Source organism: Camelus dromedarius, chromosome 1 (assembly GCF_036321535.1).
Source record: "Camelus dromedarius isolate mCamDro1 chromosome 1, mCamDro1.pat, whole genome shotgun sequence".
NCBI lineage: Eukaryota > Metazoa > Chordata > Mammalia > Artiodactyla > Camelidae > Camelus > Camelus dromedarius.
Genome location: NC_087436.1, coordinates 107291990 through 107316200, shown reverse-complemented (window position 1 = coordinate 107316200; position 24211 = coordinate 107291990). Strand labels below are relative to the sequence as shown.

The 24211-nt window shown below is 41.4% G+C and overlaps 1 protein-coding gene across 2 annotated transcripts in view; it reads left to right on the top strand.

Moving 5' to 3' along the window:
• Positions 1–23377, top strand: part of LOC105098359 (cytosolic beta-glucosidase) — a 102067-nt gene extending 78690 nt beyond the window's left edge. The window contains exon 6 of one of the 2 annotated variants that reach the window (XR_004131717.2): positions 22478–22542. Coding sequence is in view for 1 of the 2 variants with exons in the window: in XM_010991046.3 (XP_010989348.1) it covers positions 22478–22680 (203 nt within the window). In the remaining variant the exon portion in view is untranslated. Of the gene's footprint in view, positions 1–22477 lie in introns of both variants that reach the window. The other variant, XM_010991046.3, reaches the window with a different exon arrangement.
• Positions 23378–24211: the final 834 nt, after the last annotated feature.

The window sequence follows — 24211 nt, the reverse complement described above, 5'->3', positions numbered from 1 at the left end:
ATGGACAGTATAATTTCTCCAGAAAAACAGAGGTATTCTTACCAGTGGTTGGTGGGAGGTAGATGCAAGGTAGGCAAAGCTAACAGATGACCATGAGAAGTTCACAAGTGGATTCCACGATACCCTGCAGGATAGGAGGGAGAAGATAGTAGGAGAAACTTCCTCCAAAGGACTTCAAAGGATTTATAAATCCACAGATTGGGAACATTTCCTTTATTCTAACTCTTTCATGAGGCTATAATCTACATAAAAGAAAGTGACTTGTCCACAGAATCACAGTTAAAAAGATAGGGGCAGGCTAACACCATTCTAATGCTCTTCCCAAAAAGCTGTCTATTACTTCTTAAGTTAATCTTATATATGATTAAAAAATAGTCAATTTTTGAAAGTGATATTTTGCCTAATTTCAAAAATTTGGAAAACCCAAGAACAAGTGAGAATCCAGCTTTGTGAGAGAACTACTAAAATTTCCTGTGTTGAACTGTTTTGAGTTGAATTTTGTAAAAGAAGAATATATGTAAGCTCTATTTAATCAGTCTCTCATGATGGCGTTTTTTAATGTAGCACATTTTCACCGGCGTGTTTTCACAACTTAAACTCTATGCATTTGCAAATTCCTCAATGAGACTGCACCAAAATTACATTATTATCACATCAAAGGCAACAGTTTTTGGGTCAGAGGCTTTTCAGTCTTCCTTAGAGCCCTGTAGTCTGCTTCCCCTTGCCCACTGGCTTTCACTCTTCTGTGTGGCAAGTTCCTCAAGAGTTACGTCTTAAGGATGCTCATGGGAGAGCTCTCTTCATTCTTGCCCTACACAGCCTGCTGGCCCAGGAGACCTGGCTCCGTCTTGTTGTCTTCCTGCCAGCTTCAGCCTCTACTGTGGGCAGGCAGCTCACCACATGAACTCTTCCTGCAGAGTCTCATCATTTAATGAAGTGCTTAAATTCATCTATCTTCTGGCATCTGGTTGATTCATAGGAACTTTCTATATATTTGCCATGGAGAACCGTGGGGGGTGGGGTGCCAGCTGTGCCCCAATCCTTGCTTGTCTTGCCTTTGCCATCCTGCTCTTGCCCTTAGTCCTGCATCTTCGCAACACTGAACACTGAGGATCCCATTGCTTAGCCCTTCAGGCAAGAAATGATCCCAGGTCCCTGACTTAGCAGGGTTGGGGAAGGACAATATTACAGAAGGAGATGATGGAGAGGTCCAAGAAGAAAGGATGCTTGCTGCTCTATGAACTGTTATAAGATGACCTATTTCCCACGCTGATTCTGTTCTTATCTAATGGGTTGGACGGAGGTGTTTGTAGTGATTGCCATGGTGGGTGATGAACTGGGATCTTGAATGAAGCAAGCTCTGTAGGCAAGTGGCTGCTACTGATTACCAGTAGCCCGCTAAACTTCTCTGTCCTTGCTTCCTAGTGGTCCATTCTCCACACAACAGCTAAGTTATATAATGTCACTTCTTTGCTCAAAACACTCTAATGACTTTCCAGCCCACTAGACTTGTATCCAATGTCCTTGCTGTGGCCTCCAAGATCCTACCTCACCTGGTCCCCATTCCCCTCTCCCTTCTGCTCTACTGCTTTTCTCTGCTCATTTAAATCTGGCCTGGCCTTCTCGATGTTCCCTCAACATGTCAAAGGTGCTTTCACCTGAGAGTTGTGCACCTGCTCTCTCCTTAGCCTAGAATGTCCTTATTTCATAGTCTCAGAGTTGCTCCCTTTCTTTTGTAAATCTTGTCCAAATATCATTTTATCAGTGAGGCTTTCCTTGACCACTCTATATAAACTAGCATCTTTTCACAGTCCCAGCTCTTACCCTGATTTCTTTCTCTTTATATCACCTATCACCACCTGATATATACACGTCTCTACTTGCTTACTGACAGCCCTGTCCCAGAGACTTTCTCTGCTTGGTTCATTGCTCTACCCCCGCAGCCAAGGCAGTGATACTTGGTAGCTCTCAGTAAATATTTGTCGACTTAATAAGTGAGTGCCTGATGAATTAATTAGAATGTCTATGATAAAACTGAGACAAAACAAAGAAATTTACTTTGATGTTTCAGCTGACTAGTTTTAACCAAATGCAAATTTCAACTCCCCAGCTAAAAAGCCAACTTCTTTCCTAATTTTGACACAATAGTTTTGGCTCCGTTTCTTGAAGAATAACCAGGTACCTACACAAACGTTGAGAAGCCCCATGGGCATTTGGCACAGTATATTCATTTCTTCTTTACCAGTGGGGAAAGTTTTTGCATTCCACTTTTGTACTCCCACACTCTCCTGTGATGGAAACTGCAAGACCAGACTAGGTAATCGGTAAGTTCTCTTTCTGCTCTAAAATATACACCTCATGCATTTCTTTTTCCTCTCTTCCATTCTGTATGCACTTCAGAGCCGACATTGTTCCTCTGCTTATTACGTGCAAGTGCGGCTATTGTGGTCCATGACTTGGGAGCTGGGTCTTGACTGTGTCTTTCAAATGTGAGCTAATGTGGCTGCAGAGGATGCTAATTTAGGAATAGGATTCAGGTATGTGGATGATGCAGTCATTGTTCAGAGTAGTGCTCTACTTGGGGTCATCAGTTTTCATCTACTGAGTGGTGTGTTGGGTTTTGAAGGCCATTAAAAATGGCTTCTCTCCCTTTAGTCAAGTAGATTTGTTGACGTGATTTGACAGTTAGTTTCTGAAGCTGTTGACAGGAAACAAAGGGACAGACCTTTTCTATAAACATTTCTCTCTAGAATTCAGACTCTCATTCTTGGCATAAGATTTTGGTCCCAGTTTTGCCTAAAATCAATACAGTTAAATTTGTCTGGGCCTAGTAGGATTATATGTGTGTGTGTGCATATTGTTTTTGTTTTTCTCTCCTTTGAATTCACATATGGTGAGAGAAAAAGGATTTTGTGGCTGGATTGACAGAATGTTTGTGTTGTGTCATTCCTAGCAAAGAAAAGAATGTAAAACAAAAGCCCCAACTTGGAAGGAGGAAGTTTGTTTAGAACTGGAATTAACCTGTCTTAAACACGATAAATGCCATACTTTTCAAAGGTTTCTTATACAATTGATTTCTTTCCATATGTTTCTGGTGGTTTAATTTGATTGGCATAGCAAAATATTGCTATTTGATGTGAGGGAAGTTATTTTTAATGCACAGGACTGTAGGTGTAAATTTTATTTGTGTTAATAATGTTGAATAACCTGCATTTATGTGTTGGGTTTATTTCTGGCTCCTGTGGTACTACGTAATTTGATTGTCCAATGTTCAGGCGTGGATTTAAATCTTTACACAGCTGGGAATCAGCTGGTCACATTGTATTTACTTCTGCTTGTGGAGTTAGGAAAATGACCACCCTAAAGACAGGAAGCTATTTCAGAGTTTTCTTCTCTTTTTAATGTACAAAGTTATTTCTATAGAAACTTGATAATTAAGAGCAATTTAACTCTTTACCCAAGTCTGTTTGAATGACAGGTCTACAAGTACACAGTTCTGACTTTTCCATTCAACAGCTACTCATGTTTAACAAAAGACGTGACATGTTTTTTCTTATTTTTCCTTTAAACAAATCAACATACTATTTTTAAGCTTTTAAAAGAGATTGAATTTTAAAAAGAGAGATTGAGTAGCAATCATTGGCTGTCACTACATTATGAAGTGATTCTTTTTAATATTTACCCTGACTACTATAATTTTCAATGCGTGATCAAGTCCTCAGGCCCACAAAGTGGTACCTGGGTTAATATTATTTCCGTAATACCAAGCATACTGTTCTCGTGTGTACCAAAACAGACTTCGCGTTTCGCAGGCAATAAAATTATTTGGTCAAGTCTGCACAGCTTCGATTACAATTACAGTTAACTCATGCAGAACTTCAGTGTGTTTTCGGAGTCTCTTCTACCTCTTAGGCTAACTGTTGGCCAACTAGAGTGGCACTAAGATCACAAAGGCTTTAGCCTTTAACTTTGTTGTGAAATCCTCATAAAATAAACTACCTGTGTCTCAGGAGAAGTGCAAGTTCTTGCCTTGGCTTATCCTATGACCAGTCTGTTCTCTGGATCTGATTGTACGGATGTCTAATTTGACACCAAAACAGGGATAGAGGTTAAATTGATTGGGCCCTTTCAATCTTGAATAATTAAACATTCATGGTAGTAGAGCCAACAAACCAATATTCACTCCATCTGTTTTCGTCAGGAATGACAGAAATGTACTCAAGAACATCAGTTGGCAAACAAATATCTATTGAGTGTTTGGATGGTACTGGTGGACATGAAGGTATGTGGAACCTGTCTTCAAGAAGCATAGAATCAAGTTGCTGAAATAACTGGTGCTTAGGTGTATGAAAAGTCACTCAGCAACACTGTGATGCAAACTAGTAATAAAGTATATCTTAATTGCCAAATGAGGGGTGTAGCTGACACCACAGATGCCCTTAGTAAGTTTACCTACTTGAACCTGAGTAATCGAACTGGAGTAAATTTTTTCTCCCTCCTCTCTCTTTTTTATATTGCATTCTTTGGAACAGAGTGGATTTTTCTGCTTAAATAAGCAAGAGCAGTAAATAATATCAGCTAATATTTATTGATTAGTCCTTATGTGCTGAGCACAGGTGCATTACCTCATTTGAGAGTTCCAAATCCACCAAAATAGGTCCTATGATCCTCGTTTTACAGATGAGGAAACTGAGGCCAGAATAACTTGCTGAAGTCTGCCCAGCTGGACTAGAGCTGGGATTTAAATCTGGGCAGTCCAGGCTGAGAGCTTGTGGCTGCACCACCACACCACCTACCTCTCCAGTACCCCTGATTCCGGGGTGCACCAAGAGAGGCGTCTGGCTACAGAGAGCTAGCTTCTCACTGCAAGTTTACTTTCACAGTGCTCCAATTAGTACACAGAAAGCTCATTTACTAAACAGGCTCTGAGTAATTGGCTAATAGGCTTTTGGTGAACAGTGTCCTCCAGAGGGCTGTTTCCATAGCCTGATGCATTGGGCAGTCAAGCCCGGGGTTGTTAATCCCATTCTAGGATAGCAGAGCCGGGTACACTAAAGCTGCTGGAAAATAGTTCCCTACTGAAAATGCAAACCGGATCAGTAGAGCCTGGCTCTAGCTTCCAGAAGGCAACACTAGCAGCCCAGCCAGGAGGTCCTGGATATCTGCGTTGGTGTACTCAAGAAATTAAGGGTAGAGTGGGGTTCTCAACTTTCATATATGGGTTAAAGCAATGAGAGCCTGTGTCTGGAATTCCCCCCCCCCCCCGAGTCCATAGGCTCTGAAAGCACCATGAGGAACACGAAAATGGGTCAAGTCGCTGACTTACCTCTATGTGGTTCTGACTGTCGCGGCTCTAGATAGATCCTCCCTACAGGAGGGATGCCAACAGGCAGATTCTTTGCCCCAACGGATAATACTTAATGCTGACGCCTCTTTGTGCCTCATTTGCTTTAGCTATAAAATGGAGCGATAATACCTACTGGGTAGAATTGTTGTGGGGATTAAGTGAGTTGATAAATCTGAATTTCTCAGAAGAGGGCCTGGGTGTTCAATATGCATTCACTATCATAGTTATTATTTTGCTACTATTATTATGGGTATTTGATTTTGCAGTGGAAAGAAAATGAGATTTAGAAAGAGTTCTTCCCTCTGCTACTTGTGGGAGCTTGAGCAAGTCACTTGGTCTCTGTTCAGGGCTCTCATCTGAGATGAGGCTCCCGCAGCCTCATAGGGTTGTTTAAAGAAAGAATAAAATACTATCTGTCAATTTTATTTGTAAACTGTAAGGCCTCATGTGCGTTTTCATTTTTAATTTCCCCAATCTGACTCTTCTATTGAATTCCATTTCTTATGAACCCAACTGACGCAGCTATAAAACTGGGAATCATATTAAACCCTTCCTCTCAATTAGTTGGCTATAAGATTTGATTCTTTTTCTTAGTATCTCTAGTATCTGGCCCTTCCCTCCTAACCATTGCAATTGCCTCACATTGTAAGGCTCTGGCAGCCTCCTAACTGGCCTCCCAGACTCCAGTCTTCAGTCTGCTGGCAGAATGATTGTCCAAAAGTGCAAATTCGTTTTTCCCATTCCCCTACTGAAAACTCCCTCATGGTTTCTCATTGCCTTCAGCATAAAATTCCAATTTATTAGCATAGTGAGCAAGGTCTTGCATGATATGGCTTTTTACACACTTTTGACACACTCCCCCAGGGTCACCCTTACCCTTTTGCCTTTATCGATGCCCTGTGTCACACCAAATTAGATAGAGTTCCCCATAATGTGTCCTTGTCTTTTTCTTGTGCTTTCTGGCCTTTTCCTCCTCATTATCTTCCACCTGCCTTCAAGATTATTCATTCTAGCATCAGCTGCTCCAAAGAAGCCTTCTCTGACATCCCTTTTCCCCAGTGATGCCCTGAGTTAGGAGGTCCTCTTCTGTGCCCCTATCATACATAGTGATTGCTCTGATCACATTGTTAATGGATCCTCTATGTTTTTCTCTTCATTATAAGAAAGAGGAACCCTGAGGATTAGGATCTCATCCTGCTTGCTTCTGTTTTCCCAGTGGCTTAGAAAAAAATGTTGATTGAGTGAAAGAATAAATATTATGCTCAATGAAAATGAGATGATGTGGTTGTCCTTCAAGAATCATCTCCAAGTTGCTAATCTGCTCCACTCTACAAGAGTTTTCAAAGGAGACCATCCTTGAGACATGTTATCAGATGCATGACTTTGGGCAAATAACACAGCCTCCCAAGTCTAACTTTTCTCATCTTGTAAAATGGGAATAATGAGTATCTACCTTATAGTACTGCTGGGAAGGACAAAGTGAATATGCCTAGAAAACTCTTAAAACAGTGCTTGGTATCCAGGAAACACACAGTGAATGTAAATTACTACTATCTTATTGGCTCCAAATGGGAGTGATTTCACCCCATCGTTCATTCATGAAAGTGGCTCTTGGAGGTGGTCAATGAAAGTTTGGATGGGAGAGGTGGTCTGTAGGAGGTGGTCTATAGGTTTTCTTGACTTCAGTGAAGTAGTTGCTCATAAGAGGATGGATTTATTGTCATCCAAGCAAAGCCAATATCTATCAAGGAAAACAATGAAATTCAACAACTTGTAGAGGTCTGGCATAAGCAAGAGAAAACCAAATATCTGTTGACCCCATTGTCTCCTGGTTTGATGATTTTCTCTGCCCTGCTGTTTACAGTGAAAAGAGTTTTCTATTCTCTTGTGCATGCTCTGCTCTTTCTCTCTTACTGCTGATGTCTCTTAGGAATCTATGTTTTTTAATATTCAAAACTAGGAAAGATTAACTGATATATGAGAGACGGTGAGGTCAAATGAAAAGAGACACTGGTGGGACCGGCCCCTGCTTGGTGTCAGGCATCTGTCCAGAATTCCTTTGACACTTCATCCCCTATGGCCACCTACACAGCTGTAATCAGCAGTCTTCCAAAGCATAAGTAAAATGCAGGAAAAAAAAAGGTTCTTCTCTACTTCCTAAGCAGGAGTGTGAATGCTCTTGAAGATGAATCAGGGTCTTGGGAAGAACGTGGGCTTTGGAGGCAGACAGCTAGGTTTATACATTTTCTCTGTTACCTGTTCTCCTGATCACCTTGAACATGTTTACTTTCTCTGAACTTCACTTTCTGTGTCCATATAATGAACAGAACAGCATCTGTCTTTAAGAGTTGTTGTGAACGGTATGGTTTTTAGCAGTAAATCATAGCTGCTTCTTTTCCTATGTGCTTAGTGATGTCAGATGTCAACTTGGGTAATCCTATGCTGTTCCCCTTGAGTCTGAAAAGTCTGGAAACATAATGCCCTGGCTGCATATTTGTGAATCATTGTTGAGAGCCTGGAGATAAAAACAGTTTAGAGATGCTGTTGGTTGCAGTGGGTAAATGTTTTTCCCTGCTGTCCTTCCTCCTTCCCTCCCTTTCTCTTGCCTCTTCTCTCCCTCTTTGCCACCTCTCTCCTTTATTCCCTTTCTCCCTCCCATCCTCCCTCCATCTCTTCTTCTCTTTTGTACCCTCAATGCACTTGTGAAATAACAACCCCTGGTTGAAGAAGCTCGTCTTCTTGCATATTACCCATGGCATCATCAGACCTCTGGAAAGCAACAGTTACTTTTTCATGTCTCCAGGTCTACCCTGTCATTCCATAGTCAAAATAGTTCTTTCGTCTACCATTATTTGTGCTATGTTCTTCATTTCGAAGTCCGTATGATATAGTTCTTCTCTGATACAAATCCAAAGGTTCCCTGCGTTCCAGGGGAATAGGATAGGATGCTAGCAAGCAAGTCTCGGCCGCTCCGTCACTCTGACTAATGATTAGGCTAAGCCATCTTACACAAAAACCATTCCTAAAATCCTAAAATGTTCCTCTATATACTGTTTTGGGGGTAGAGAAATAAAAGACTTCTGAATTATACGTAGATTTTTAGTTTGGGAAGAACCCTAGAGAGATTCTAATGTCATAAAGACCTATAAAGATCACCCATTCCAAAGCCATCATTGGATTGTATACACAATATCAGACACACGTCTTATTTGTGCAGAAGCTAATTACAGGCAGAGACAGAAATAGGACTCTGGGCCTCAAACCATATCACATTGCCTGTGGCCTGGGGAAAGGCCTTGAAAACTGACACGTGGGCAAAGTTCCAACCCTGATATGGCTCATACCTTCTCTTTCTTGACTAATGAGTGAACTCATAGTTATCTTTCAAGTTTTGATTCAAACGCCTGTTCTTCTGGAAAGCTGTCCATGAACTTCCCCGGAGAGCTAAGTCAGCCCCTCTGTGTCCCCGCAGGGTCTTTCTGTATTCCCCACCCAGTTCTTTGCGGCTCTGTCTTCCCAATGAGACCATCAGCTCCTGTGGGCAGACACTATATGCTACCTAATCTCTGAATCACCCCACTGGGCCTGGAGTCTGGCACATAATAGCTGCTCATTAGATGTTTGTTGAGTGAATAATGGACAAACTGTGCTTCTCAAATGTGGGGATCAGAGGTGGGGTCACAGGGCTCACCTGTGAGGGGAAACTATTCATATCCCCCTCTGCCTTGGCCCCTGTTGATGCTCCTGTCAAGTGCTCTGCTGTCTTTGAGGAGCTGCATGACTGAACTGCTGCTTTTCTTTTCTGGCCGACTGGAGGGTTCCATAGGCAATAACGTTGGCAACTCCAAAATTTAGGAAGAGAGATATTTCATGGCCCTCACTTTAAGGTCTACAAGAAGTTTTATCTTCTGAATCCGTATTGATTGCAGCTTACCAAAGTACCGCAAACCTATATGATTAAAAAGAACGAGACCACTCATTGATGGGCAGTGCATGGCTGAGGGTAAGAGAAGACAGATTCTTCAGGTGCCTGGACTTTCTAATTGTACTGGCTGGGGAAGCTTATTAAAGCCTTGCAGGTGCAATGTTTCATCACAGAGTAGTGAACCTTTGAAAGATATGCATAATAAACAGAGTTTGAAATGTGTTTTTATTCCAGGCCATATGGTCCTGTCTGGAGCTTTCCTGGATCTTTGGGTCAGTTCATTGTTGAAAGATGGGCTTGCAAGCACTCACCTCTCGGAGCAGCTGTCAGAGCCCTATCAGAATGAATCTGCTTTTGCGTGATTATTTATTTTATGTGGTTCTGAAACGAGCCCAGCTTCGCTCGGTAGCAGAAATGTGCTGAGCAAAGTCTCTCCCCTGAACAGCTTGTGGTCACATCACCAAGCAGTGTCCTTCCTTGTCCTTAAAAAGCAGACCAGTGAGACTTGTCCGATAGGCCGGGACAGGCAGTCTGGGTGAGGTGTACTCACCTGGGCTTGAACTTGGTGCCAGCAATATGAAAACGTACACGGTAGCATTTTGTAGACGTGTCACTGTTCTTTCTTCCCAACTCTCTGCTGCTCACTTTCCTACATCTCTTGACTCAAGGCAATTATAGCAGCCACTGTGCACAAGCATTTGAAGTATTTTTGTGATGTTATTGTGGTGAGGAGGATGCTAACACTGGCTTTCTTTCCTTTGTTATTAACAAAAGGAGGCATTGACTTCTCTGAGAATGGCCTTTTGAGGGTTATTTAATATAATTTAGTCAATATTTATTGCATAGGTGTAGGAATATCAGTAACTGACAAGAGGCATGGTCCTGAAGTCAAGTGTTCACAGAAAAATACCCCAGCATCTGAAATGCACTGTGAGTTGATCAGATTGGAAGGAGATATTTCTTTCTCTTTATTTGCATAAGGTGAATTTGAAGTTGAATTTTGTCACCTTGGTCAAGAAAATAATCTTGCATTCTTGAGAATGATCTTTTCTCTCCTCTCCTCTTGCTAACATTATGTTCAGGATCCTCTATGTGTGGTCATTCACTCACTGAAGCAATGTCCACTAGACAACTAACCTGCACCGGCCACTGTGCTGAGCTTTGGGAATATAAGATCTGAGTGCTTCATGTCCTCATGGAGCTTTGAGTCTGGAGTAGAAGACAGACACTGAACAAATAGTTAATTTCATGCCTTATTCATATTTCAAAAAGGAAGTTAATGGTGTTGAGTGAACTCAAGTAACAGAGAAGCGACATATGGGGTCTTTGTTCTTCTCCAGTTCTGCATTAGATTTCCCCCCCAACCCCTCCCAAATGAGAATCACTCCTCTAAAAAGTTACTTGTATATAGTAGATGCCATTTTGTACAAAGTATTTTGTGGCTTTAAGGGAGGAATGAAAGAAATAAATGAAGAAGGAAGTATTAATATTAAGCCATTTATTCGGGGCATGGTTTGACAAATTACAATTCCAAAACCTTACATCAGTTTTAGATCAAAACAACACATTTTTCTTCTGCCCTCACATGCAGTTACGCACTTTTTTATTTACCCATCGTGCCTATTTTTCCACCTCTAGAGCCACAGAACCTAGAACTCAGCTTTCCGCCTGTGTATAGAAACACAGGACTTTGATATTTCTATCTAGGGTACCAGCTACTTTCTTTCAGGGCAATTCTTAGATGGCTGTAGTTATTAGAGATGGGCTATTACTATATCCAAGTAGATCAACATTCTCATAGCCCCCCAAAATAATGGCTATTCCAAAGTGTGTACCTCAGGCCCAGGGATAAGGACATATGATGGGAGATGTTTTCTTCTGAAGATCTACTGTGGTACCCTAGGGACTTCTGGGACCCAGGAGCCACCAGTCAAGCTTAGTACTGTGCCCAGGAGAGTGGAGTGACATTGACCAAGAGCACTGAGAGCATCCAGAGATTGTTCTCAAGAAGCAGAAAATACGCAAAAAGACTACTCCAGAAATGCAGCCAAAGGCCAAATGAAATGTTGGGAATCAGAGATGAAGTGTGGTAGCAGCAGATGAGGCAGCGGAGAAGCTTTTGGCAAATGTCAGAGAATGGGAAGCCAGTGGAAAGGGATGGCGAATCTTAGGTCTGAATGGGTGAAGAGTTGGGGCTGGAAGCAGAGGCTGGTTTCCCCTGGGATAGAAGCAGCTAGCTGTGCAGGAACAGGGATTCAGGTGCTGGGCATGGGCTTGGCATCAATGGTTGTTGAAGTCTTGGTTGTTCAGCCTGGAGAGGATATGATTCTACTACCCAGATGGGAATAGTGAGACCAGAGCCCTACTAGGGTCATAGTAAGATGATTCCCTCCCTCCCTCCCTCCCTTCCTCCCTTCCTTCTTTCCTTCCTTCCTTCCTTCCTCTCTCCCTCTCTCCCTTCTCTCTTCCTCCCATGTCTCTTTCCCTTCCCCTCTCCTTCATTCCTTCAAGAAGTGCTTATTTAACCTCAGCTGTGTGTTAAGTGCTAGTCTCAGGGCTGTGCCTACTGAAAATAATACAGACAAAGCCCCTTTTATCTCATGGAAGTTTTAATCTTCTAGGAAAGATCAATCATAGAAAATAAGTAAATACATGAGCAAGACCTTTTCACTTAATAATAAGGGCCACCAAGAAAATAGTGCAGGATATGTGAGAGGGAATGGGGTAGTTGGGAATATAGACAGTGGCATGAAAAAAGGCCTCTTGTGGAGGCAAATTTGAATTAAGACCTGAATGGCAACAAAGAGCCGTCAGGTAAGGACCTAGAGGAGTGATCCAGGCAGAAGGAAAGTCAGCGTAAAGGCCATCCGATAACAAAGAACTCAGCACATTTTAGGAAGAGAAAGGAGCCCAGTTTGCCTGGAGAATGGCCAGTGGAGGGCAGGAGCGAGAAGACGTAGCTGGGCAGACGCCTGATCACGTAGGACCTTAAAGGTCAGCTAAAGATTTAAAATTTTGCACTAAGTGAAATAGGAAACCATTAAGTGGGGGAATTAAACAAGAAAAGGACATGAGGTAAATTGGTTTTTCAAAGATTTATGGTTTCTGGCTCCATTGTGTGCAAGAGTTGTGGCAGGGAGGCTGGCATGGAGGCTACTGCAGTAGTTTAGAGGGACAGAGAGGTGAATGAAGGCAGAGCCTGGGACAGATTGGCAGTGGGAGAAAATATGGAAAATGGAGAATCAGGCACAGTTTTTGGGCATTTGGTGGGAAGAATTGAGTAGATGGTGCCATTTGTTGGGATTTGAAAAGCTAGAGTGGATGCAGATTTGAGGAGTGGGTTAAGAGTCAAGAGTTGGATTGTATACCCATTAAATTGTATTTACTTACTTTAAACATTTAAAATAAAACTTAGAATTTTAAAATAAATTTTTAAAATTTCAAAATTAAAATACATTTAGAAATATTGAAATAAAATTTACCATTTTAACCATTTTCAAGCTTAGAGCTCAGTGGCATGAAGGACCTTCACCTTGTGCAACCGTCCCCTCCATCCATCTCCAGAACTTGTTTGTTTTCCCAAACTGAAACTTTGTACCCATTAAACAGTAACTCCCCATTGCTCCTCCCTTCCTTCCCTGGTAGCTACTTTCCTACCTTCTGTCTCTGTGGGTTTGACATTCTAGATACCTCATGTAAGTGGAATCATACAATATATGTCTTCTATGTTTGGCTTGTTTTACTTAGCATGTCTTTAACATTCATCCATGCTGTGGAATGTATCAAAATTTTATTTTTTAAATGTTGAATAATATTCCATTGTAGGTATATACTACATTTTGTTCATCCATTCATCCGATGATGGACATTCGTGCTCTTTCCATATTTTGACCATTATCAATAATGCTGCTCTGAACATTAGTGTACAAATAAACATGTTAAATTTTAAATTTCATTTAGGCCACAAGAAGAGAAGTAAAAGAATCAATTATGTATGGATTTTATAGGTAAGGGAGATGCCAGAGCTGGAGATACACGTTTTGCAGTCATTACATAGTATTTGACCAGAGGACCCATGAACTGAATTGGATTGTGGCCCCAATTCTGTTTAGAATTCTAGTGAGCTAAGCTGAACAACATGACAGCTTTTTGCCAAGGTAGAGGCAGGTTAGAATTAGTTTAAAGCCCATGTTAAAATAGGCTGAAAAGGCCACAACTTCCCCTAAATTCATCTTAGGATAACTGAACTTATCCTTCTAACAGGATAACACACACACACACTATACCACACTCTAGGAAATGGAACCAGAGCAACAGATTAGAGGAGAGGGTTCATTTACCCTGCTCCCCTCGCCCCACCAAGCCTGCCTCTCTTCTGGGCCTGAGCAAGTCCAGAAGCTCAAACAGGGAAAAAAGAGACTTTGAACAAAGTCTGCACATTGGCAAAATGTGCTCCAAGGGGAAAGCATCTGTGCCATCTTACCGCTCCGACTTTGAGAGTGCATGAAAGAGAGACCCCTACCTGTGCAGTTTATAGCTTCATAACCTGATCCCCTTTAAAACTATCACCCTAGAAAAACTTGGATCAATTACTGAGTGCTCCTCTTTCTCATTGCTGCAAGATTTTTGGTTTTTATCTTGAATTTTCCCAGGAGAGATATAAGAAGATTATGAAAAGTGTGGAGAAGACTTGAGAATTTCCCCTCCACTATAAGCACTAGATTTTTGCTTGTAAGCAATTGATGAAACAGGTGCCACCCCCACTGACTTGTGATCTGACCACGTGATTCCCATGGTGGCTTTGACTCTTGCATGTCACCCACAGTCCTAGATTTGCAATTTTTCTAGACTTGCAATCTTTCCATGGTGTTCTGATAGAAGGATTATGAGCTCTCGAGTCAGACAACCTTAGCATTTGTTTCCAAATTTTCCCCTTTTAGTTGTGTGACTTTGGTCATATTACATCCACAGGAAGTGTCACCTATGGTTGTATCAGATCAAGAACATGGGGCATTTCTGGTCCTCCTTGTCATCTCTCCTTCCAGCTTATCTTTAAATGTTGGAATAACATAAAGCTTGTAACAAGTCTTGTTTTCTTATTCTCTAAATTCTATTCAACAACCATGATTTCAGTTACCACTTCCGTGTGATAACTCCAAAATTTACATTTCCATCTCAGACCCTTCTTTAAGCTCTTTATTTGTCTATCCAGTGGCCTGTTCAACTTTTCATTTGGAGATCAAAAAAGGCACTGAATGTCACCCAAAGCTTGATTCATTATTTTCCATCCCTTTTCTCCAAAACTTGTGTGTACCCAGTATTTCCTAACTTAGAGACCGACAACATTGTCCATCATATAGTGCTAACCTTGCTGCCTTATCTCCTTCACCCCTGATCTCCAGTAAATTTTTCAATCCTGCTGATTTTATCTGAGTATCTGTTGAATCCACCCTATTCTCTGTCTTCACTTATGCCGGCCCAGACCAAGTTCCCTTCACCTCTCTCATGATTTACTGCAATCGCTCTTAAATGCTCTCTTGGATTCCATTCTTGTTACATGCAAATCTATTCTCCATGGAGGTCATAGTAATCTTCTAAAAATGCAAATTAGCTAAACTTACTCCCTTGCTTAACTCCTTCAAAGGCTTTTCATTGCTGTTGAGATAAAGATCAAAACCCTTAAAGTCTTTATAAGGACCTGCATGCCTCAGTCTGCCTTCTGGCTCTCTCTGCTTCTCTCCCTGTATTTTTTTCCCTCCGGTTTTTTGAGACGTAATGACATATAACATGGTGTAAGTTTAATGTGTTGATTTGAGACACTTAAATATTGTGAAATAATTCTCACTGTAGCATTAGCTAAATCCACCATCACCTCACATAATTATCACTTCTTTTTTTTACAAGAACATTTAAGATCTACCTTCTTAGCAACTTCCAATCTCATAATACACTACTGTTGACTACAATCACTACCCTGTACACTGGATTCCCCCAGACGTATTCATCTTATAACTGAAAGTTTGTACCATTTGAGCAACGTCTCCCCATTTCCCTCACTCCCCAGCCCTTGGTAACCACCATCCTACTCTCAGTATCCACGAGTCCCTGATGATGCTTTGTGATCCATTGAGCTATATTCTTTAAGCTCCTTAAATGTGCTGTAATGTTCGATCTTTCACACACGTTCGTTTTTATTAGAGTGTTCTAGTTCCTCATCGTTTAGTTTGGAGTGGAAGTCCATCAGGCTTTCTGGCTGCCTATAGCACTTGCTGAATACACTCACTCTGTTTTAGGGATATCCAGACTTAAGAGTTTTATCTAGTCAAGGTAGAGAACATTCTCCAGGATTCTTTGGAGCCAAGGCACACACATGTGATCTAGTCTCCACCAATTGGACTTATTCATGTGAGAATTTAATCTGAAAGCCAGCAGCGTGAGGAAGGTGGAGCCTGTTGTGCTGGTGAGGACAGCAGCAGAGGCATCCAGCTTTTGAGGATGACAATTCTTATTATGAAGTCTACTTTCTGGTGCAGAAGTAGCTGAGATGCTGGTGGCTGCTGTGGTTGCAAGAAAGTTGAGTTTGGGGCAGCAAAATCCAACGTCAGCTGTAGGACTTAGTGTTCGTTGGGTCATTAGCAGTTCAGGAAGTTTCTTCCACCCACCAGTTCTGCGGTATGCTTTTGGGCACTGTTCTGAGAGCTTCATTTGAGCCTAGTTTTCCAGCTTAACTCCTTTTATGATTAATTGTCAAGGTCAGCTTCTGTCAGTTATAAGTAAGAAAGAACCCTGACTGGTAGCAGTTGATGACTCCAGCTAATCCTTGAGTTTTCAGCTCTAATTCACTCCAGGAAACTCTTCCACTTTCCCTGTTCTCCCACCCTCGCCGACCAAGATAGAGCTTCCACTGCCACGTGTTCTCAAGGCTCGGTACAGCGTCGTGGCTTGGCGTGCAGCCCCTGCTGCTGTCCTGCCTGAGTTCCAGTCTCAACTCCGCTACTGACTTGTATGAATTTTGCAGAGTTACTCGATCTCTCTGTACATCAATTCCCTTCTCTGTAAAATCGAGACAAGTTTTACTGTAAAGATTAAGCAAATTAACGGGTACGCGAAACCCGTAAAATGATACCCAAATGCTCAATAAACATCAGCTAATATGCTGTTCCTTCTCACAGTTCCCATGTCTTTCCTTTCATAATGCTTTTCACAGATTGTAATTAAAGGCTCACAGGGTGGTAATTTGATTAAGGTATGTCTTCCACATAGGCTGTTAAGATCTTTAAAATGAGAGGCTGCTTTTTTTGGTTCACCCTTCTATTCTCAATTCCTAGCATGATATATATTTATTTAATACATGGAGGATGGATGTAGGATCCCAGCGACCTTATGTGATGCTGTCTCCGCCTCCAGGCACGACGACGCAGAGGAGCTTCAGCTGCATCCGTATTCCCGGCAGCCTCACCCTAGGTCCTTGTCTTTAGTGATTTATTTTTTTGTGACCCACAGCTGACCCTTTCCCGCTGAGCACAAACCCTGCCCCAGATGCTGCACTTTCCCTCGATGCCCTGATTTTTCTGGTTCTCAGCAATGAGGGTTTTGTGCTGATTCTATACGCTCTGAAAGCTGTTTGGAGCCAGATGGGAGGAAGAGAGAAAACAGGTTTCATTCATTGCCCTTTGAGACTCAGAGAAGTAATAATAACAGTACCAACAAGTAGTGCATATTGAGTGTTTACTATAAGCTAGGCATTATTCATAGAGCTTTATATGTATTAACTTATTTAATACCTGCCACCTTCCTAGGGAGAAGATTCTATTACCCCCACTTTACAGAAGGGGAAAGTAAGTCCCAGAAGGAAAGAAAGAAAGGAAAGAAGAGAGAAAGAGAGGGAAAGGAGCAAGGAAGGAAAGAAGTTTTTCTGGTAGAAGAGAGCTTCATTTGCTGAGAACTTTGATTATTATAAGAACTTCCCCACTGCAGCAGGAGTAACCTTTAAAGTAAAACTGATGGAGAGATTATAGAAGATAACACTGAATGTGCACCTATCTTCCCATCTGCTTTATAATTAAATAAAATATGATTTTACATAATACCTTTCAGCTGCTTGCTATTTGCACCTCCCCCCGTCCCCCACCCCCAAATCTAATGTATGTAATAGGAGCAATACAGGTAGTTAAGAAATCTTTACAGCTCATTTTGTATAGTTGGCATTTTCCTTTAAATATTTACAAATTAGCCTTTGGTTTTCAAAGTCTCTCTTTTCAGAGAGGCATAGTTTTTGCTACTAGGAATTCCCACGTGCAGGCGGGGCCTCCTGCTTTGGGGTTATTTGGACATTTTCACAGATGCTGTCCAGCCACTGATATTTACCTGGGGTTGTGGGGTGGGTGCGGGGGGAGCTTACTGTGCATTTTCTTTGTTTAGCTCTTCCTCATGTTGTTTTATTTTATTTTATTTTCCAAAGAAAGGGGGACGCAGCCGGTGTGCCCGTTCTCTGCAGCAGCTGTCACTTAGCTGAAACTGTCCTCCAGTTGTTGCATCCTTGCATGCTTCCACCAAACTCAGAAAAACATGTTTTCAAACTTCCTCTGGGTGGCCAACTGCTGGAAAATCTGCTTCAAACCGTGTCCTGGGAAGGCTTTTTCTCTTTGGCTTTGCAGGTCTTGAGAGAGGTTCTCACCAACACTCAGCAAATCAGGTGGAAGGCTTGGGATTCAGAATCCAGTAGCCCAGTCGGCATCCACCCCAGAGAGTCTGATGCATTTGTTTCCTGTGGCTGTGGTAACAAATTACCACCAACTTGGTGACTTAATCAACTGCAATTTATTCTTTCAAAGTCCTGGAGGCCAGTAATCCAAAATTAACATTTATCTGTAGGATTGTTTCCTTCCAGACACTCCGAGGAAGAGCCTCTCCACCAGCTTCTGGGGGTTGCCTTCGCATTTCTCAGCTTGTAGACATCACTCCCATCTCTACCTCGTCTCCACTTTTCCTTCTTCCCTGTACGTCTTCTCCCCTTCTCTTCTCTTCTGAGGACACTTGTCATTGGGTTTAGGGCTCCCTGTTACATTATGCAGGATGATCTCATCTTGAGATCGGTCACTTCATTATATTCGTAAAGGCCCTTTTTCCAAACAAGGTCACATTCATAGGATCTGGTTGGACAGATCTTTTGGGGGAGTCCACCCAGTCCACATGTTGCATTGAGAGGATTTCTCATGATTCACGGGGATAAGGCTAGGCTTCGACTAAGGAGGGGGGATGAAAAGGCATTGGAGCCTCCTGGGGACACGGCCTCTCCCCCTCAGTCTGTTGAGGGTCCTACATGTCTCAGAGCGGTGGGACCTGGCCTGCACGTAGCTGTGTCTCTGCACAGAGCTCTCCGGCTGCCACTGTTGAGGAGAGGGGCTCAGGGAGAGTCTTCAACACTAATAGCACTAATGAGCCTCTTGAAGGGTGCCTCTGGGTTGGAAGTTGTGTTCAAAGATTCATAGCTGACCGTCAGAGATTATCCTATGCCTGTGAGTCTCAGACTTGATCCAGTATAAAAAGCACTGAGGGAGTTTATTAAAAACAGAAATTTTCAGTTCTTAGCCGGTATTAGTTTGCTAAGGGCTGCTGTAACAAAATGCCCCAGATTGGGTGGCTTAAACAACAGAAGTTTATTTTCTCACAGTTCTGGAAGCTGGAAGTCGAACATCGAGATATCAGCAGGATTGATTTTTCCCTAAGGTCTCTTTGTGGCTTTCAGGGAAACCCTTTCTCACTGTGTCCTCACTGGTCTTTCCTCTCTGCACATGCGTCCTCTTCTCATAAGGACACCGGCCTGGGTCTTGAATTGAGGTGATCCCAGACTAGTAGTACCAAGTAGGAGGAAGATGCACATTCAGATTCTTTCTAAAGGGAGATACCTGTATTCTAAACCTCCAATTATTATTACAAATATTTTTAACAGTAATCATCAGCACACAAATATAGCCAGATGGACATGGAGAAATGATGACCCCCAAAATCACCAGAATCAACAGACAGCAGAAACAAACCCAGGACGATCTCAATTAGAACGCTTATTAGACATAATCATGTTCATTATGTTTAAATCATAGAGACAAACTTGAAATACCTTTCAGAAAAGGAATAAGCCTCTGCAGGTCTGAGTGTGAATCCCAGGTCCAGCAGTCACTAGCTAAAGAGGACTCTCGTTTCTCCAGGGTACAGTGGAGACACTAGCATCTACTCCTAGGGTTGTTGTAAAGACAAAACAGGATGGCGTGGACTCCAGTACAGTGCTGAAGTGTAACTGTGCGTATCCGAGGCTTCAGTGAGCTCTGAGAGTCCTAGCAAATTACTGACGCAACCTGATTTGGGGGATATTTTGAACTTGAACTTGGTGTCAGAAGTGAGGGCAATCTGGTGAAGGACTGTTTCCTCAGCCTTTTCAGTCTAACACCAGACAGTGAGTGTATGTGTGCATGCATCTGTGTGTGTGTGTGTGTGTGTGTGTGTGTGTGTGTGTGTGTGTTTGTGTGTGTGTGTATGTGCACGTGTGCATATGCAGTATGACACTGGATGGAATTCTTAAATGAACAGTTTGTCTAAGGCTATAACATATAGCAAGTCTTAGATATTTTTCTTCTTGCATCTTTATATTCAACCTGCTGACTATGAGACCCTTCCTACTGACCTTTTGATCCAAAACCAAACTCTCACTCCACAATGGGTGTCATATTCACCCCCATGTACTTTGTATCCATCCACAGTTCCTGTCAGTCTGTGTTTACTTTGCCTGCAACTCTGCTTAAAGAAAGAGTGAATTCACAGAAGTGTTTTTTCCCTACTAAGATTTGGGACCTCATAAGTCATGGTGAAAGAAATGTGATGATGGTCTCTTTCTGTTCTCGAGGAGATTGAAACAGGAGAGGCATGCAGGTTCCAGTACGGTTTTGTAATTTTTCCCAGTGGCGGCACAATGAGAGGGATTCCAGCAGGCTAGTTCCTCAGCCCTAACTAGGTAATTCTCTACTTGAATGTTCCTGCAATGAAAACGCAGAGACATCCACCAGTGTCACTCGGGCCGTTTAGTACCTGCTGCGGAACTCCTGGCAGTTAACAATGAAATTGTCAAGATTTCCTTTTTGTTCCCTTCCAAGCAGGCAGGGCATCGTTTTTATCCCCTGGTTTAGCACATGAATCAATCGTTCTGTACGTGATCGGTGGCACTGTGCATGTTGTCAGAAGCTGTCTGGCTTTATACCTGGCAGACTCACTTGTTGGGCAGTAGTTCTGCAAATGAGAAAGAAAATATGCAGAATCTCATATGTTCCCAGATTGAATTACAAGACAGTCAAAAAAGATTGTTGTTTTTCTGGCCTGGTATTCGGTTTTGGTCATTTTCATTCTTAGACATATGCCATCCCGAAATTAAAATTTAAAAGATCATTTAAAATATTGGTATTTTGCAGATTGAGGTTGACAGAGAGGAGGGGAGATACACGTGGCCAGGTGGACAGGTAGAAGAAGGAATGCCTAGTAAATGTTTTAATTCCTGCAAAGCTTGATGTGCTCAGATAGTATATATTTCATTTTCTGAAAGTACTTTATTTAAAACGAGCCAATCCAGCTTGGCTCAGTTCCTGCCTTGAGGCCATTCATAAGGCTTTTTCCAAGTAAAACACTTTGTGTGCACTGTGCACAAATGTAGAGGGGTTATGCATCAATTAACCTGTCAGAAAACTTTCATCTATGGAATATCCATAGGCAAAAAAATTCCAAGAAGATTTGGAGATCAACACATGTATAGTGGTATATGGGTATAGCACTTTTGAGATATCTGAGAAATACAGATTTATAACAGAAAAAAATTAAAAGGTGGGTCTTGCTGTGCTGCAGCTAGAGGAGTCATTTGGGTTGAAAGCAATCCCTAGTAAAATGAAAATTCGACTTATTATATAAAAGCTCATTTTCCCCAAGCTTATTTAGGAATATATCTATCTCATAAAGAAAACTTGCCTTTTAACTTAATTTATGCACCATGAAACAGGTATCAGTGCATCCCGTAGATTAAGTTTACTTGTTATAGTGTTATAATTTTATTTTTATTTTTATTTTTAGATTTATAGTGTTGTGTTAGTTTCTGATGTATAGCACAGTGATTCAGTTATACACACACACACACACACACACATATACATATATATATACACATATTCTTTTTCATTACAGATTACTACAAAACATTGAATATCATTCCCTGTGCTATATAGGAGGACCTTGTTATTTATCTCTTCCATACATAGCAGTTTGTATCAGCCAATCCCTGTACTCGTTATGGTTTTAAAAAAGAAAATGTTCAAGGCAAAGATTCACACAACCTCAGAGTTTTGCCAAACTTAAAATACTAATAAAAAATGTGCTCAATTCCCTGACTAAAGTGATAGAAATCAGTGCAAACCTACTTGGAGAATTCTCCACACTTTGCGCATCTGCGCTTGTGGAGGGGAGGGGGTCTATTGTTTTGGCTCTTAGAGGGCTTAAGCACCACTCTGAGTTTAGATGTGGGGCAGAGGAGATGCTGTAGCATTTCAGTGCCTACCCAGTGTGGGATTAAAGACACAGCCAGACCTCTGTGCTGACGCTTTTCATTCTGGAAGTTCTATTTCCAGAATTAAGAGAGATACCTTGACTGGGTCATGGGGACACAAGGTAAGTGCTGGGGCTTCCTCAGCTGTGTAATTATCACTTTTTCTAATTTAAAAATGGGGTTTTCTGGATTGTCTGGAAGTTGTGTTTAGAAGCTGGGTCGTGTTTTTACTCAATACAATTTTATGGTACTGGGAGAATTCTGTGTGTGTGTGTGTGTGTGTGTGTGTGTGTGTGTGTGTGTGTTTGTGTTTCTTTGTGTCTGAAAAAGTAGTAGGTATTGAAAAGATACGTGTACTGAGTAAATGAATGAATTAATAAAATGAATGTCAAAATGAATGACTAACCAAATATTTAGAATTATGTAATTTAACTTCTTGCATGAAGCCCCTGCTTGGTTGAAACAGAAGCTTGGAAAAAAGGGATTGAGACAAGGTGTTTTTCTGTTCCCACTGTGATCCTCTGAAGGAGAAAGATACCCACCCACACTGGTCATGGATGGTTTTGTCTGTATTCTCATAAAACCTTCTGGGAAATGGTAATTTTTTGTTTTTTTTTTTAAATTTCAGCTATCCAACTTGATAAAGTCAATCTTCAAGTATATTGTGCATGGTCTCTTCTGGATAACTTTGAGTGGAACAAGGGGTACAGCAGCCGGTTTGGTCTCTTCCACGTGGATTTTGAAGATCCAGCTAGACCCCGAGTCCCTTACACATCAGCCAAGGAGTATGCTAAGATCATCCGAAACAATGGTCTGGAGGGAGGTCAGTAGAAGAGATGGCTGAGCAGTATCACCTGGAGAAGAGGCTTCTGCTCTGCTCTCTGAAGGGAAATCTGCTCTGGAGTTCCCCCAGACAACCTCAGGTTGCCTTGGGAATCAATACATCCTACCAGATGACCCATGATCACAAAGTCTGAATATGTGATGCCTGAACTTTTAATGACGGCTCTTACTCTATTTGGATTTTGATCAATGAGCCTTTAAAAAAAACAAAATAGAAATGCACCAAAATTAATTTTTATATTAAGAAATCAAATGGACTTGGAAACTTCAGTGTTAATCCTTAGAATTTTTCTGGAAAAAATAAGGCAAAATCATAAAGACAGCACACTCACGATTTGCAACTCTAACAGCAGACCACTTATTATAAGAATACTTGTTTCTGATCCTATTTTTTCCAATCACGTAAGCTGTTGTTTGCTTTAGTAGATCCATTGTCATGTGGTCCCTAACTTCCTACATTTAATCTAGTATAAAAATCAAAATTAGAAATTAGTCATGTTACATAGTTATATATTCTGTTCACCAAAGGGATTAATTGATAACCTACCTAATAAAATGGATTTGTTGATGTATTTGGCACATATTTCATCTATGCATGAACAGTTACATCTTTCTCTTGCCTGATACACACTTTTGGAAAATAACAAATTAATAAAATAAATGCGATTGTGAATGACGAAAAGTATTTGAGGGTTGATGTTTATCAGAAATTGGATTCCTACTCTAAAGTGACACCAAATTAAAAGCAAAATACTAAGCAGAGCATGGTCTCTACTTTTGAGTATTTTTAAATATTAAAGATCCGTAAGAACATTGGTGGAAATTTTTCATTCTTTTTTATGGCCGAGTAATATTCCTTTGTGTATATATACCGCATCTTCTTTAGCCATTCATTTATTGATGGACACTTATGTTGCTCCCAGATTCAGGTAGTATTTACTAAACATTCATGTGTATATCAGGCTTGAAACAAAGAGTACTATTACCCCCATTTTGCAAATGGAGAAACCGAGGCCACACTGATGTGCATCTTCCTCAAGTTACATCAGTGCTTGTTTACTATACCTGGCACCTCTTTTTCTTCAGTTCTGTTCTCTGTCCAGCACAGTGGAAGTTGGGGTGCCATGGAAGGCTTCTCTGCATTTTTTTGAACAAGGAAGAAAGAAACAAGGATGGGGAGTTACTTCATGCAGGAGGACATGGGGAAGGTGGTTTTCTGTATTCTCCTGATTGGCTGAGGACTCTGCACTTACTTTGCCAGTCTCCTAAGGCTTTGGCTCTGAGCAGACACTTTGTCTTTTTTAAAAAACACTGGTCAATTTCTGGATCATTTTCATGTTCATAATTGGGGAATTACTTACAGCAAAGCACGGTCTCTCAGTAACTTTGGATCGAGTGAGAAAGAAATGGTCATAGTAGTTCAATAATCTGGATGCACTGGGGAAAATTATATTAAGATTAAAATGGTATACATAGGAAATTCTATCACATCTTTACCACTGGTTTGTTATTTTTATTG